We start from the raw sequence: 16,955 nt of genomic DNA on the forward strand, positions 1-16,955 counted from the left end.
ACATCATCATTACTCTTTGTCTTATTAATACAAGCTCATAAAATACAGCATAGTGGGGGAAAAAAAAGATGACATCATTGCTATTTGATTATTCTAACTTGAAAACCAAGATTTACTGTGGTGATAGGCAAGGATTACATTTAAAAAAAAAGTAATTATAAAAGATCTCAAACTGGCCCTGGGTTTTGCCTTTAGCCAATAACATCAATAGATACCAAATTTCAAAATGAGGCAAGAACAATATAAAAGTGATATATAAACTATAAAAAGTCAATCATTAACAAATCGGTGAACATGAGATACCATCACCATTTACGCTATGTTGTTATTTATTCTGTACTTTAACCATATTAGCAGATTCACCATTTAGTCGGTTACCTTAATTACAGTACTGCCTTATGTTCACCCTTGTGTTGCCAGCTTTAATGCTCAGAAATCAATTGTCATTTGGGGGATTACACTATTGAGGCGATTGAAGCCAAACCACAAATCTGCCTGAAAATCATTAAAAAAAAAAAAAAGATCTCTTTAAAAGGGGTGAACAAAGAACAGTCATGCAATGTTTCATCGCAGAAATCCAAATGTTACCCTTCATCAGTTTGGGGGAATGGGAATGCTGATTGGTTACCATAGACTACTGCACTTTGCTTCATACTGTCTCCAATTCAATCATTCCTTTATGTGCCAACACTATAACACAACTCTTCTCTCTTGCTTGTACGTTATACTCTGCAGTTTGACTCTATTGTGCCTGTATATGCTAATGCCTTTGTGTATTTTGGACTATGCATTACTGTATCCCATCTGTGCTTGGCTTTCACTGCAGCAATGAATGAAGCTGGAACAATAGGGGGAAAGAGGAGAGTAGTTGGAGGGTCAGTAATAGGAAAGAAAATAACATTTGGCAGCCCTGGCAGACCGTGCTAAAGAAAAGCACTGGTCACAAGTGCCCAACTACCCAGGGAATAAAGGCATTGAGCAATACACCCATGCTGCACAGTGTAACCCTATACACACCGGCAGCCACTCCAGCCTTGTAGCTCCAGCTTCCCCAACAGCGCAGAGATCCCTTGCTGAGCAATTACCGGCAAATACAGAATGCACACAGTAAGTTTCATTCCTTGCACTGCTTATCCTTTTATTTGCAAATCAGTTCACTTTCTTCATGAGCTAATCTCAGCCTATGACTTATTTTCCCTTATCTCCATCAAGGTAACAAAAAACAGAACAGCAATGATCATTAACCTGTTCACAACCAGGTGAAACCTCCAAGCAAGCCAAAAAAAAGGAGAGCATTTACAGTGGCAGTTGTAGTCTATCATTAACCTGTTCACAACCAGGTGAAACCTCCAAGCTAGCCAAAAATAAAGAGAGCATTTGCAGTGGCAGTTGTAGTGTATCATTAACCTGTTCACAACCAGGTAGAAGCATCCAAGCTAGCCAAAAAAAAGATTGCATGTACCGTAACAGTTGTAGTGTATCATTAACCTGTTCACAACCAGATGGAAGCATCCAAGCTAGCCAAAAAAAAAGATTGCATGTACTGTAGCAGTTGTAGTGTATCATTAACCTGTTCACAACCAGGTGAAACCTCCAAGCTGGCCAAAAAAGGAGAGCATTTACAGTGGCATTTGTATTGCATCATTAACCTGTTCACAACCATTTAAAACCTCCAAGCTGGCCAAAAAAAGTAAAGCATTTACAGTGGCATTTATATTGCATCATTAACCTGTTCACAACCAGGTGAAACCTCCAAGCTAGCCAAAAAAAAAAAAGGAGAGCATTTACAGTGGCAGTTGTAGCGTATCATTAACCTCTTAATAACCAGGTGGAAGCATCCAAGCTAGCAAAAAAAAAGGTTTGCATATACCACAGCAGTTGTAGTGTATCATTAACCTGTTCATAACAGGGTATAACCTCCAAGCTGGCCAAAAAAGTAAAGCATTTACAGTGGCATTTGTATTGCATCATTAACCTATTCACAACCAGGTTAAACCTCCAAGCTAGCCAAAAAAAAAGGAGACCATTTGCAGTGGCAGTTGTAGTTTATCATTAACCTGTTAATATCCATGTACAAGCGCTCCAGCTAGCCAAAAAAAGCAAAGCATTTACAGTGGCAGGTGTAGTGTATCATTAACCTGTTCACTACCAGGTGAAACCTCCAAGCTGAACAAAAAAAAAAAAAAAGGGGGAGAGCATTTACAGATGCATCTTTAGTGTATTATTAACCTGTTCACAACCAGGTAAAGCCTGCAAGCTGGCCAAAAAAAAAAGGGAGCATTTACAGTGGCAGTTGTAGTGTATTATTAACCTGTTCACAACCAGGTGGAAGTCTCAAAGCTAACCAAGCAAAAGGGGAACATTTTTACAGTGGACGTTGTAGTGCATCATTAACCTGTTCACAACCAGAGACTGCAAACTAGCCAAAAACAAGAGCATTACAGTAACAGTTGTAAGGAATTATTAACCTGTTCACAACCAGGTACAAGACTGCAAGCTAGCCAAAAAGAAGAGCATTACAGTAACAGTTGTAAGGAATTATTAACCTGTTCACAACCAGGTACAAGACTGCAAGCTAGCCAAAAAGAAGAACATTACAGTAACAGTTCTAAGGAATTATTAACCTGTTCAATACCAGGTATAAGACTGCAAGCTAGCCAAAAAGAAGAACATTACAGTAACAGTTCTAAGGGATTATTAACCTGTTCACAACCAGGAAGTCTCCAAGCTAACTCAAAAAAGGAGAGCATTAACAGTGACAGTTTTAATGCATGTTAAGCATGCATCAAGTGAAAGAAAATAAAGAAGACCCACCGTTTCCTCCCCTTAAGGATGCAGGTGACCTGTAGATTGCAATGGGCGCTGAGACATGCTTTGCTCCATGGAAGTGGTGAATATGATGAGATCCTAGATTAGATGCCCCCCAGGTCAACCCGATGAGCCCGCTGAGGGTAAGGGGCAGTATCCACATGGCCAGGCGGGGGCCGGAGCCAGCAGGGCCCGGGTCACAACATAAGTTCCAATAAGGCAATTGCTGCTGCTGCCCGTGCCGCTGCATGGAGGCAGTCAGAGAGGCAACCCCCCCAGGACAAACTTTTTTTTTTACCCCCCCTCCAATCCTCCAGCAAGCCTTTGTTTCCAATTCACAGCTCCATCCCAGAACCAATGGGGTCTTAAGCCCCCCACCCCAACCCCTTCTTCTTTGGATGTCTTGGATGAAGAAGTCTCCACCACCTTCTCCTTTTGGATGTTTTCCTCCTTCCTTAGCAATGGATGAAGAAGTCTCCACCACCTTCTCCTTTTGGATGTTTTCCTCCTTCCTTAGCAATGGATGAAGAAGTCTCCACCACCTTCTCCTTTTGGATGTCTTCCTCCTTCCTTAGCAATGGATGAAGAAGTCTCCTCTTGCCTTCCTTTACTTAATTTTCCCCTTCAGTTTTCTGGTCCCATGATAGCAATCCCCAACCAAACACATAAGGAAAAAAAAAACAAGAGCTGGGGGAACAGATCTTTTCTGGCTTGATCCTCTTCAGGATCAGAAGAGGTGACAAGTTGAGGAGCAGCTTTCAATTAACGATCCATACTTTGCAAAACTAGCAGCCTTAAAGGGATTTCCTCTAGATGCATCGCAGCCATAATAATCCACAAGGATATCCACAGTTAGAAGAAAAAAAAAAAAAAAAAAAAGAAGAAGAAGAAGAAAAAAAAAGCCACTTCCTACAAGCTTGCTGAGGAATAGAAATTGATGTGCTCTCCTAAATTCTGCATTGAGTGGAGCTACTCCAACAGAGCAGACTCAAACCACAGCAAACTCCATCATCAGCCATCCTCTCCCCCCCACCTCTCCACCACCACCACCACCACCAATGCCATCTGAGTGGTCTGACTATTAACAGTAATAGCAGAGGATGTTTTCCAGAGGATAGTGCACCCTTATGAAAGAATCAGCCAACAAGAACATGCTTCCGATCTCAAGCCCTATGCAAATCTGCAGTCTCCAAACAGCAAATCACTGAAGCTTTGGATGCAATGCAGAGGAAGAGCCTATGTGAACGAGGGAGGCAGAGTTAAAAAAAAAAAAAAGGATGTACAAAAAAAAAAAAAATTCTCATTTCTGATTTCCTCTGCTGGTATTACACACCTAGAAGAAGGAGAGAGAGGAGAGAGAGGGGGGGAAGCATGTGCTGCTCAATCAGGAGCTCCTTGCTTTTTTATTTTTGCATGCAGCCAGACGTAGCATCTATTCCCCTTGCTAGGCTATAGATCAAATGTTCCAAGATCTCCAGAAAAAAAAAGAAAGAAAACTTATACACATCTCCTTAACCCCTTGCAAGCCAAGCTTCATCAGCACACATGGCTGAAGCTTTTTTTTTTTTTTTATTAATGAAAGTGCTGTTGCGCCGCCTTGTGCTCTATCAGGGTTACATGTCGGTATGAGATGGATATATGAATACACTAGACGACTGAACCGGATCGGCACCCTGGGGGAGAAGGGGGGGGGGGGTTGCTGTAATCACAAAGGGATCTTTAGCAAAGCGTCTTGATTTCCGTGTATCTCAGCTTGTGCAATTATTTGCATTGATGTGCAGGGAAGGGATCGGGGCTTTATATGGGGAGTACTGTTAGTGAGCGGGGCGGTCGGGTCCGACAGGGGGAGAGTTGCTGTCCGGCGCGGTGGTGCTGAACTGGCTAAGATCGGAGCTGTGCGCTCCTCTCCGCTATCCAGCGGCTTACTGGGCGCTCCTCTCCGCTATCCAGCGGCTTACTGTGCGCTCCTCACCGCTGTCCAGCGGCTTACTGGGCGCTCCTCTCCGCTATCCAGCGGCTTACTGTGCGCTCCTCTCCGCTATCCAGCGGCTTACTGGGCGCTCCTCTCCGCTATCCAGCGGCTTACTGTGCGCTCCTCTCCGCTATCCAGCGGCTTACTGGGCGCTCCTCTCCGCTATCCAGCGGCTTACTGTGCGCTCCTCTCCGCTGTCCAGCGGCTTACTGTGCGCTCCTCTCCGCTATCCAGCGGCTTACTGGGCGCTCCTCTCCGCTATCCAGCGGCTTCCAAAGCTGCGCTGTGCGGGCTGATCGCAGCCAATCATCCCTGAGATGACGACTGAGCCACACATTCACTCTTCTTGGCCATATGAGTCATTTTCAGGCATATGGGGTACATCAGAATCATGCTTTCCAGTCTGATCATTGCAGGGACAAAAAGGAGGATCATAAAGCACAAAGTACACAGACACAGCCAGATTATTTACTAATCAGTAATCAAAAATCGCTCTGTGTGTGCTCTAGCTTGTTGTATTATTGTTGCTGTTTTGTTTTTCATACAGGACAAGGATGCTTAAGTTTAACTGTTTTTTTTTTGTTGTTGTTTTTGTTGTTTTTTAATCTACACCATGTTGTCAAAAGTATTTGGAGGCCTGCCTTTACATGCACATGAATTTGCTAATTAATATTTACTAATCAGTAAGCAAAAATCGCTGTGTGTGCTTTAGCTTGTTGTATTATTGTTGCTGTTTTGTTTTTCATATAGGAAAAGGAGGCTCAGAGCCCATTCACACAGGGGCGACACGGCTTGCTGGGGCGAACTGTGTGCACCGTGACCTCAGCGCGACATGCACAGACTTCATATAATTGAAGTCAATGCAGATCGCCTCCAGGTCGCCCCAAAGTAGTACAGGACCCTTTTTCTAAGTTGGAGCGACTTGTGTCGCTCCTATTAGAACGGGTCCTGTGCTAATCTATGGCAGGCGACCCACCATGACTTGTCAGGCGACCAAGTCGCCTGACAAGTCGCGCTAGTGTGAATGGGGTCTTAAAGTTTAACTGTTTTTTTTTTCTTTTTTTTAATCTACACTATGTTGTCAAAGTATTTGGATGCCTGCCTTTACATGCACTTGAATTTGCTAATCATTATTTACTAATCAGTAAGCACTATGTGTGCTGTAGCTTGTATTATTGTTGTTGTTGTTTTTTTTTTTTCATATAGGACATGGAAGCTTAAAGGGACACTAAACTGTTTTTTTCTTGTTTTTTTTTTTAATCTACACCATGTTGTCAAAAGTATTTGGACACCTGCGTTTACATGCACGTGAATTTGGTAATCATTATTTACTAATCAGTAATCAAAAATCACTATGTGTGCTGTAGCTTGTTGTATTATTGTTGTTGTTTTGTTTTTTCGTTTTTTCATATAGGACAAGGAGGCTTAGCCCCCGTTCACACGGGGGCGACGCTACTTCGGACCGCGACCTCCGAGGTCGGGGTGCGAGCAGCGCGCCGCGACCTCGGAGCGGCCGCCACGGACTTCATAACATTGAAGTCTATGGCGGTCGCCTCCTGGTCGCCCCAAAGAAGCTCCGGACCCTTTTTCTGAGTCGGAGCGACTTGTGTCGCTCCTATCAGAAGGGGTCCGCAGCTTCCCTATGGGAGGCGACCTGCGGCGACCTGTGAGGCGACCAGGTCGCCTCACAGGTCGCCCCAGTGTGAATGGGGGCTTAAAGTGACACTAAACTGTTTTTTTTTTTTTTTTTTAAATCTACACTAAATTGTCAAAAGTATTGGGGCACCTTCCTTTACACACACACAAACTTTAATGGCATGCCAGTCTTAGTCCGTAGGGTTCAATATTAAGTTGGCCCTCCTTTTGCAGCTATAACAGCTTCAACTCTTCTGGGAAGGCTGTCCACAAGGTTTAGGAGTGTGTCTATGGGAATGTTTTGGCGCTTTTCCACTGCATGGAACCGAACGGTTCGGCACGCTTTTGTGTTTTTCCACTGCTGGTACCGCATGGTATAGTGTCGGAACGGTTCGGTACGGTACGGTACGGCGGCGCTTTTCCACTGCATGGAACCGAACGGTACGGTACAGCTCTGAAAAAACAGTACCTACTCGATTGTGGTTCCAACAGGTACCAAACTGGTACCATATCCCACAATCCTTTGCATGCAGTCACTACTAGCCACTGATTGGTCAGAGAATCCCACCCACCCTGTTGTTATTCCACCCACTTAACTTTAGTACTACTTTAGTGGAAAAGCAAACCATACCGTACCGAACCGTTCCAACACCGTACCATGCGGTACCAGCAGTGGAAAAGCAAACTGGGCCAAGCAGGGCCGAGTAGAGCCGAGCCGGTACTTGCAGTGGAAAAGTGCCAATAGACCCTTCTTCCAGAAGTGCATTTGTGAGGTCAGGCACTAATATTGTAGAGAAGGCCTGACTCACAGTCTCCTCTCTAATTCATCCCAAAGGTGTTTTATCCGGATAAGGTCAGGACTCTGTGCAGGCCAGTCAAGTTCCCCCACCCCAGGCTCGCTCATACATGTCTTTATGGACCTTGCTTTGTGCACTGGTGCTCAGTCATTTTGGAACAGGAAGGGGCCATCCCTAAATGGTTCCCTCAAATTTGGGAGCATGAAATTGTCCAAAATGTCTTGGTATGCTGACGACTTAAAGAGGTTGTAAACCCACTTTAAATACTTTTACCTATAGGTAAGCCTATATTAAGGCTTACCTATAGGTGCTATAAATATCTCCTAAACATGCACAGTTTAGGAGATATTTACAGTGCATGCAACCGATGACGTCATCTGCGCATGCGCTCTGAAGGAACGGCCACCCATGGCGTTCCTCCAGAGCCCTATGCCGTGAACGGCGGCTCCTGCGTGCATGCGCAGGAGTGATGTAATCGCGCCCCCGGCCAATCAGATGGCCGGAGGACGCGAACAAGGAAGCAGGACAGCCGGACATGTCGGCCGCCCTGTCGCTGAGTGGGCCGCACTGCGAGGGCTTCGTTTTAAGGTAAGTATTACATAATGAGCTAGTATGCGATGCATACTAGCTCATTATGCCTTTGTCTTTACAGGGTTTTTTTTTTTTTTTCTCAATTTTTTAATGTGGGTTTACTTCCTTCCAACCTCTGAAAAACAACCCCACAACATAATCTTCCCTCCACCAAATTATTTGGACCAGTGCACAAAGCAAGGTACTTGCAAGGAACTTGACTAGCATGCACAGAATCCTGACCTCAACCTGATAGAACGCCTTTGGGATGAATTTGAGCGGAGACTGCTAGCCAGGTCTTCTAATTCAATATCAGTGCCTGACCTCCAAATTGCACTTTTGGAAGAATGGTCAAACATTCCCATAGACACTCTCCTAAACCTTGCAGAAAGCATTCCCAGAAGAGTTGAAGCGGTTATAGCTGCAAAGGGTGGGCCAACTCATTATTAGGAGGAACACTCATTTTTTTTTTTTAACTAACCCAGCTCCATTGCTTCAGTAGGGCCGATGATGTCACTGGTTGTTTAGGACTCAATGGTGCCTGCACCTGCCAGGGCCTTAAAGGAGAAGTATTGCCCACATTTTAGACATACTTCTCCTGGGATCACTTAGTTTTGCACGTCTGTGTCCCTGATTCTAAAGCCCGCTGTTGGCTGGTGCCACAGATCTAGTCCAGGATCTGTAGGGATCCCACCAATTATGTCAGGATCCACCCAGATGTCTGATCAGATGCTAGCTCAGCCTCTCAGTGCACTGCTGAGAGACTGAGCCATCAACTCCCAGCCTATTACACAGCCCGGAGGGAAAGAGCACAGAACCAGTGACTAACAGTCACCACTCTTTGCTTAGAGCGGACCAGAGAACTGAGCGATCGGAGGTCTTTGATCACTTATTTCTCGGTGTAGAGCTGGCAGGGGACAGCTGCAGCATCGGATCAATGCTGCAGCCATCTAGTATACTTTATATGTTTATTTGTTTTGTTTTTTTGTATACCCGCATTTCTCTATTAAGAAGCTGAAAGCTGTCATGTATAAAAGTGGTAGTAATACCGAACCTTAAAGTGGGACTAAACCCAGGAGCCTGCAGTCACTATATCTGGTCTCCCACAGTACACAGAACATGGAAATGCAATTATTTTAGTAAATATAAACTGCTAAATATCTTATTTCATCAGCAGTATATAGCAGTCTTGTGACTTCTATCAGTGTCTGGTTAAAGCTCGTAGGATGAGTTTTCATTCTACTCTAACTGTCCTATGGGGCTGCATGACTCTCTGTCTTGAAAGTGTTGATTGGCCCCCTGCTGATCACATGCACCCTCCCAAGGAAAAAAAAAAACTCTCTAGCAAATACACACCAAACTGAGCATGTTCAGCTTGTCCTCTGGCCTCTGTACTATCAGGAGAAAGATTGGGGACAGTGGAAGAAGGGGAGGATGAGAGAGGACAGCATCAATGGGGCTTAATCTGGGTGTGGCGCGTCACTGAGTCAATGGCCAATGGGCCTGGACTGTTGCCTAAACCCAGGACCCTGCATTTACTATATCTGCTCTCTTACAGTACACAAAACATGTAAATGCAATTATTTCAGTAAATATAAACTGCTAAATATCTTTTTTCATCAGCAGTATATAGCAATCTTGTGACTTCTATCAGTGTCTGGTTAAAGCTTGTAGGAGGAGTTTTTATTCTACTCTGGCTGTCCTATGAGGCTGCATGTCCCCTGACCCTCTGTCTTGACAGTGCTGATTGGCCCCCTGCTGATCACATGCACCCTCCCAAGAAAAAAAAAAAACTCTCTAGCAATACACACCAAACTGAGCATGTACACCTTGCCCCCAAGGCTATGTACTATCAGTAGATGGAATAGGGACAGTGGGAGAAGGGGACGATCAGAGAAGACAGGATCAAACAGCCTTTTTGTGCAATGCAGAGGATTAACCCCCTAGGTTCCACAGTGGGTATAGGGTAACATGGCACACACAAAGCGAAGGACCACACTCCAGCTTGAAAGAATGAATGGGTTTATTAACCACTTAGAGCAGGGGTGTCAAACTCCACTTCCATTGCGGGCCGCATCAGCATTATGGTTTCCCTCAAAGGGCCGGTTATATCTGTAAGATTAGATGTCCAGAGCACCCCACGCCCCCTTACATCACAATGCACCCCCTTACCAGAGGGTGGATCTGGGAAGAAGTGCAAGGTCTGAAGTAGAACCAGAGAAGGGCTGGAGTCAGCTTCCAGAGTCTGCTGAATGCTGAGACCAGGGGATGCAGAGACAAGGTCGTGTTGCGGCCGCACAGAGAGGTGCAGGATCTGTAGGAGGAGTTCTGCCCCCCTCTCTGATGTGGACTGCTCAGGGGGGGGGGCAAAGACAAGGGGACTGCCACAGCTGCATGAGAGGTGCAAGGGCCACATGAAATGGCCTGGGGGGCCACATTCGGCCCGCGGGCCTTGTGCTTGACACCTGTGACTTAGAGTTCCATAAAACAGAGTTGAAACATCAAGGACAGAGACCACAATGGTTATCATTAAGCGAATTTGATTTTGTGAAACGCGTCAACCATCGTGGTCTCTGTCCTGTTTTATGAAACTCTAAGTGGTTAATAAACCCATTCATTCCTTCAAGTCGGAGTGCGGTCCTTCGCTTTGTGTGTGCCATGGTACTGAGATTACGGATCTGACACGCACCCGACTTTGATTGGGATCATTTCCACCTGAGCGGCCAACCCTCTGTATTCCTGATAATGTAACAAGCCTGCTTTACTGTATATATAGAATGATTTTACTGATGTGGGTTTAGTAACACATTAAACTTATCCCTAGCAACCAATCATAGATACAGATATATAATTGCTGCTGGGTCAAGGTTAGTTGCTGTAGATATTGCATTTTACAGATCATTATTAACCACTTAAGCCCCGGAGGATTTTCCTGCTAAACGACCAGGGGGTATTTTGCGATTCGGCACTGAGTGATTTTAACAGACAATTGCGCGGTCATGCGACGCTGTATCTAAACGAATTTGGCGTCCTTTTTTTCCCACAAACAGAGCTTTCTTTTGGTGGTATTTGATCACCCGTGCGATTTTTACTTTTTGCGCTATAAACAAAAAAAGAGCGTACATTTTGCAAAAATAACAATATTTTTCACATTTTTTTATATGAAATTCCCCCCCAAAAAAATGTAAAAATCAAAATTTTTTAAAATTTTCGGCCAATTTGTTTTATGCTACCTATGTTTGGTAAAAAAAATCGCAAAAAGCGTATTTTGATTGGTTTGCGCAAAAGTAATCGCGTTTACTAACAAAGGGAAAGATTTCTGTCATTTTTGGTGTTTTTTTTTTTTAACGTGTAATGGCGGCGATCTACGATTTTTTTTTGCGGTACTGCGACATTGGGGCGGACAGATCGGACCCTTGACTGACATTTGTGACACTTTTGGGGTTACCAGTGACATTTCTACAGTAATCAGTGCTATATATATGCACTGTTACTGTAAAAATACACTGGTAGTGAAGGGGTTAACTTTATTTGGGAGGGAGGGGCTGTGTGTGTCCCTAGGGGCGTGCTTTCTACTGTGATTGGCTGTGGCTTGAGCTGTAAGGACACTGATCAACGGATCTACATAGTAGATCCATGTGATCAGTGTTTTTACAGCGAGGAGAATGACAGGTGGCTTGTTTACACAAGCTGCCTGACATTCTCCCTCTCCCCCGCCGATCGCCGAGTGACCGGCGGACATCGGGTCCGCTGGTCACACGCGCGGGGGGGTCCGTGACCGCGCGGGAGCGGGAGCGCGCCTCCGCGGGCGCGCGCTCGCTCCCCAGAGCCTCACAGGTGACGTAGACCTACGTCACTCTGCCTGTGAGGGGCTGACTGCCGCAGTAAATATACTGTGAGCAGTCGGCAAGCGGTTAAATAAATCTCCTATTTATTACTAAAGAACGATAGTCTAAATTCTAGCACACACCAGGAAGATTATTTATCAGATAATTCTCCTTTAATCCACATGTTGACTTCTAAGCTGATGAAGAACTTTTTGTCAGCGGTGTCTTATTTTGCGTTACGGTACTTTTAAAAAAAAGAAAAAAAAAAGAAAAGGTAAAGTATAATCACATTATAGGCAACATCTTACTATTTAAAATCCTCTATAGATTGCATCAGGCTGCTAATGCTCAAGCAATCAATCCTTCACTGAAACAAGAACAGAAGTTTTCTGGTTTCAAAGGAGTTTTGAAGTCATTCTCTTGCATGAATCAGATACAGTCCTCATAGGGTTATCCAGCCAGATACATTGCAATGGTGAGAGGGTGCTAAATAAAACATCGCTTTCCTGAAGGATGCAATCTGATTACAGACAGAAAAAGGAATGGAAAGTAAGATGGCTTCACCGAGATCCTCCATACACATTCAAGATGTTTCATTGAGCACTTCAACAGTCATGCAACCCCTTAACTATAAAAAAAAGATGTCATTGAGTAAAGAAGAAGTTTTACTCAACATATGGCAAGATTGTCCGCTTTTTATTTTGTCACCAGCAGGGTTATCCGCTTTTAGATGGCATCTGAATATTTTGGCTAACATTTGATATAGGGGTTGGTTCTATGCAGGGCTTTTTTTCTCTGAGAATAGGTGCAGGTACTCCCCTCTTCTGAGTCACCCCTTATCTCCACTCCCTACCCACCTCCGAGCGCTGTTCCACCCGCTTTTAGAGAATACGGAACCAAGGATCATGTTGTGGTTCTAGGTAATTTGTATGGAATTTGTTAATGATAACTAGAAAATAAGTAAAATAGACCCCTAGCAATCAGCAACAAAAGACCCCCAACAAAAATAGCCCCTCAGTACCAATAAATCCTCCCCTGCATCAATCACCCCCCCCCAATAAATCCTCCCCTGCAACAATTACCCCTCCCCCCAATAAATCCTCCCCTGCAACAATCACCCCTCCCCCCCAATAAATCCTCCCCTGCAACAATTACCCCTCCCCCCAATAAATCCTCCCCTGCAACAATTACCCCTCCCCCCAATAAATCCTCCCCTGCAACAATAGAACCCCCCCAACAACAATAGCCCCCCAGCAATAAGAGTTCCCCCAAGCAACAAAAATAGCCCCTCAGCAACAATAAATCCTCCCCTGCAACAAGCACCCCTCCCCCCATTAAATCCTCCCCTGCAACAATCACCCCTCCCCCCCAATAAATCCTCCCCTGAAACAATCACCCCGCCACCCAATAAATCCTCCCCTGCAACAATAGAACCCCACCTCCCAGCAACAATAGCCCCCCAGCAACAAGAGTTCCCCCAAGCAACAAAAATAGCCTCTCAGCAACAATAAATCCTCCCCTGCAACAATCACCCCTCCCCCCAATAAATCCTCCCCTGAAACAATCACCCCGCCACCCAATAAATCCTCCCCTGCAACAATAGAACCCCCCCTCCCAGCAACAATAGCCCCCCAGCAACAAGAGTTCCCCCAAGCAACAAAAATAGCCTCTCAGCAACAATAAATCCTCCCCTGCAACAATCACTTCTCCCCCCAATAAATCCTCCCCTGCAACAATCACTCCTCCCCCCTAATAAATCCTCCTCTGCAATAATAGAACCCCCCCCCCCCCAACAATAGCCCCTCAGAAAAAAGAGTTCCACTAAGCAACAATAAATCCTCCCCTGCAACAATCACCCCTCCCCCCAATAATTCCTCCCCAACAACAATAGCCCCCCAGCAACAATAAATCCTCCCCTGCAACAATCACCCCTCCCCCCAATAAATCCTCCCCTGCAACAATCCTCCCCCCTAATAAATCCTCCCCTGCAATAATAGAACCCCCCCCCCCCAACAATAGCCCCTCAGAAAAAAGAGTTCCACTAAGCAACAATAAATCCTCCCCTGCAACAATCACCCCTCCCCCCAATAATTCCTCCCCAACAACAATAGCCCCCCAGCAACAATAAATCCTCCCCTGCAACAATCACCCCTCCCCCCAATAATTCCTGCCCAACAACAATAGCCCCCCAACAACAATAAATCCTCCCCTGCAACAATAGGACCCCCCCCCCCAACAGCAATAGCCCCCCAGCAACAAGAGTTCCCCCAAGCAACAATACATCCTCCACTGCAAAAAAGCCCCACCCACAACTAAATGCCCCCCAGCAACAATAGATTCACCCCAGCAACAATAGATCCCCCAGCAGCCAGCACAAAAAGGACCTTCAGCTCACCCCACTGACCCCAGCACCACCCCTTTGCCATTGCATACATTCAGAGTGGAGGTTCCTGAACTGCGTTCCCCCCGCGTTCCCGCTGAAAAAAAGCCCTGGTTCTATGGATAGTATTAAAGCAACATAAATGGATAATCCACTAAGAATAAACAAAAGAGGACACAACATTCCAGTACTGGTGACAAGAAAATGTTACCAATGTCTCTTTGATATTGCTACATAATAGGGTAAAACAAGTGAGTCTTTTTTTTAATTTCTATAATAAAAAAGTGGATATAAATTTAGAGTGGAAGAAAATTCTTCTTTTTGACTTGCACCTACAGGTGAGCCTATAATAAGGATTATCTGTAGGTACAGTGAATATCTCCTAACCCTGCACTGTTTAGGAGATATTCACACCGCATGCAGCTGGTGATGTCATATCCTTGCCGTCCCTTCAGAGGTCCGTGCCGCGGTCAGTGACTCCCGCGCGGTAGAGACGTCATTGCGGCACGGCCAATCAGATGGGCCAGCACCTAAACCCAGAAGGAAGACCGGGTGAAGATGGAAGCCCTGTCATCAGTGACAGTGCGATGCTGGAGGGCTTTGTTCTAAGGTAAGTATTTCACATTGTACTGGTATGTGATGCATGCTAGCACATTATGCCTTTAACTTGAAGGGGATTTAAAAAAAAAAAAAAGTGCAGTTTACTAACGCTTTAACCACTTCTGGACCGGAAGGATTTGCCCCCTTAATGACCAGGCCATTTTTTTGCGATTCGGCACTGCGTTACTTTAACGGACAATTGTGCGGTCATGCAACGCTGTACGCAAATAAAATTTATGTCTTTTTTTGTTTCCCCACAAATAGAGCTTTCCTTTGGTGGTATTTGATCACCTGTGCGATTTTTATTTTTTTGTGCGATAAACAAAAAAGAGTGACAATTCTTAAAAAATATATATATATTTTTCACTTTCTGCTATATTACATTCCCAAAAAAAAATTAAAAATCTAAATTTTTGATCCCTTTAGGCCAATTTGTATTCTGCTACATATTTTTAGTAAAAAAAAAAAAAAAATCCCAATAAGCGTATTTTGATTGGTTTGCACAAAAGTCATCGCGTCTAAAAACTACCGGAAAGATTTATGTAATTTTTATTTATTTATTTATTTATTTTTTACTAGTAATGACAGCGATCTGAGATTTTTAGCAGCACTGCGACATTGCGGCGGACAGATCAGACCGCTAACTGACATTTTTGACACTTTTGGGGGGACCAACGACATTACTACAGTAATCAATGCTACAAAATATGCGCTGTTACTGAAATAATGACACTGGCAGGGAAGGGGTTAACCTAGGGGTGATCAAAGGGCTTATCGTGAGGGAGTGTTTTCTAACTGTGGGGGGAGGGACTTGTGAAATGATCATAGAGATCTGTGATCCTATATAGAAGGATCACAGGCACTTTGTGATCATTTCAGAGAGAACAACGGTCTGCTGTGATTGCAACAACTGACCGGTGTTCTCTCTCAGCAGGGAGCGACCGCGGTTGCCCAGTGGCAATCGCAGACACCAGCCCCATGGATCGGCATCTCTGCTGCCTAGTGGGAGGCGGTGTGCGTCCTTCTCTCTCAGCGGGGGTTGATCTCGGGTGCCCGGCTGCAATCGTGGCTGCTGGCCCCGGCAAGCGCTTGCCCCCAGCACCGCTCCCACGAACTGACGTACCCATACGCCGGTTTACGCAGCCGAGCCAGCTTGCTGCAGTATATATAAATGCGGCGGGCATTCGGCAAGTGGTTTATATATGTAGGAGTATTATATAACCTACAGTCTGCAATTACTATTATTTCAAGATATAGGGGGTTGATTTACCAAAACTGCAAAATCCGCAAAATTGCAAAATCTGCTGCAGCTGTGCATAGTAGACAATCAGCTTCTAACTTCAGCTTGTTCAATTAGGCTTTGACAATAAAAAATAAAAAAAAATCTATCTATCCACCTATCTATCTATCTATATTTACATATATATATATATATATATATATATATATATATATACATTTTGTTTTGTTTTGTTTATATATATATATATTGTTTGCATTTAATTATTTTTGTGCTGCTGTTTTAAGTTGGATTAATACATTTTTATTTTTGCGAATAAAATCGAAAACATTGAAATATTTAGAATAGATACTTATTTTGGCAATTTGCTTGGGAAAAAAGGACATATATGCAATATATATAGATATAGATATATATCTATATATATATATATATATATATATATATATATATATATATATATATATATATATATATATATATATATATATATATATATATATATAATTGTTTAGGTGTGTATATATATATATATATATATATTTAATTTAAAAGTGACCACATACATATAATTAAATACAAAGGTAAAAAGGAAACAGAAAAATATATAGACACACCTAAACAATTAAATATATATATATATATATATATATATATATATATATAGATATATATAGATATATATAGATAGATATATATATATATATAGATAGATATATATATATATAGATATATCTATATATATTGCATATATGTCCTATTTTCCCAAGCAAATTGACAAAATAAGTATCTATTCTAAATATTTCAATGTTTTCGATTTTATTCACAAAAATAAAAATGTATTTATCCAACTTAAAACAGCAGCACAAAAATAATTAAACGCAAACAATATATATATATATATATATATATATATATAAAATATATATATATATATATATATATATATATATAAAATATATATATATATATATATATATATATATATATATATATATATATAAATATAAACAAAATACAAAACTATGATTTAGATTAAATAATCTAAGCAATCATAAACATACTCCTACTCTATTTTTATTTTATTTTTTTAAGTAAATTTCATTTAAGCAGCTCAAAGAGTGAA

General features: G+C 43.1%; 1 protein-coding gene across 34 annotated transcripts in view; it reads right to left on the minus strand.

The window, feature by feature from the left end:
• Positions 1-16,955, minus strand: part of NRXN1 (neurexin 1) — a 2,145,734-nt gene that overhangs the window by 591,756 nt on the left and 1,537,023 nt on the right. For 2 of the 34 annotated variants that reach the window (XM_082249493.1, XM_082249492.1), the window contains exon 1: positions 2,815-3,843. The exons of 29 other annotated variants lie outside the window; for them this stretch is intronic. In XM_082249493.1, coding sequence (XP_082105619.1) covers positions 2,815-3,058 — 244 coding nt within the window. In that variant the 5' untranslated portion in view covers positions 3,059-3,843. Of the gene's footprint in view, positions 1-2,814; positions 3,844-16,955 lie in introns of those variants that run through there. 3 more of the 34 variants (XM_082249491.1, XM_082249488.1, XM_082249489.1) reach the window with 2 other exon arrangements.

This window comes from Pelophylax lessonae (genome assembly GCF_965119305.1).
Source record: "Pelophylax lessonae genome assembly, chromosome: 3".
NCBI lineage: Eukaryota > Metazoa > Chordata > Amphibia > Anura > Ranidae > Pelophylax > Pelophylax lessonae.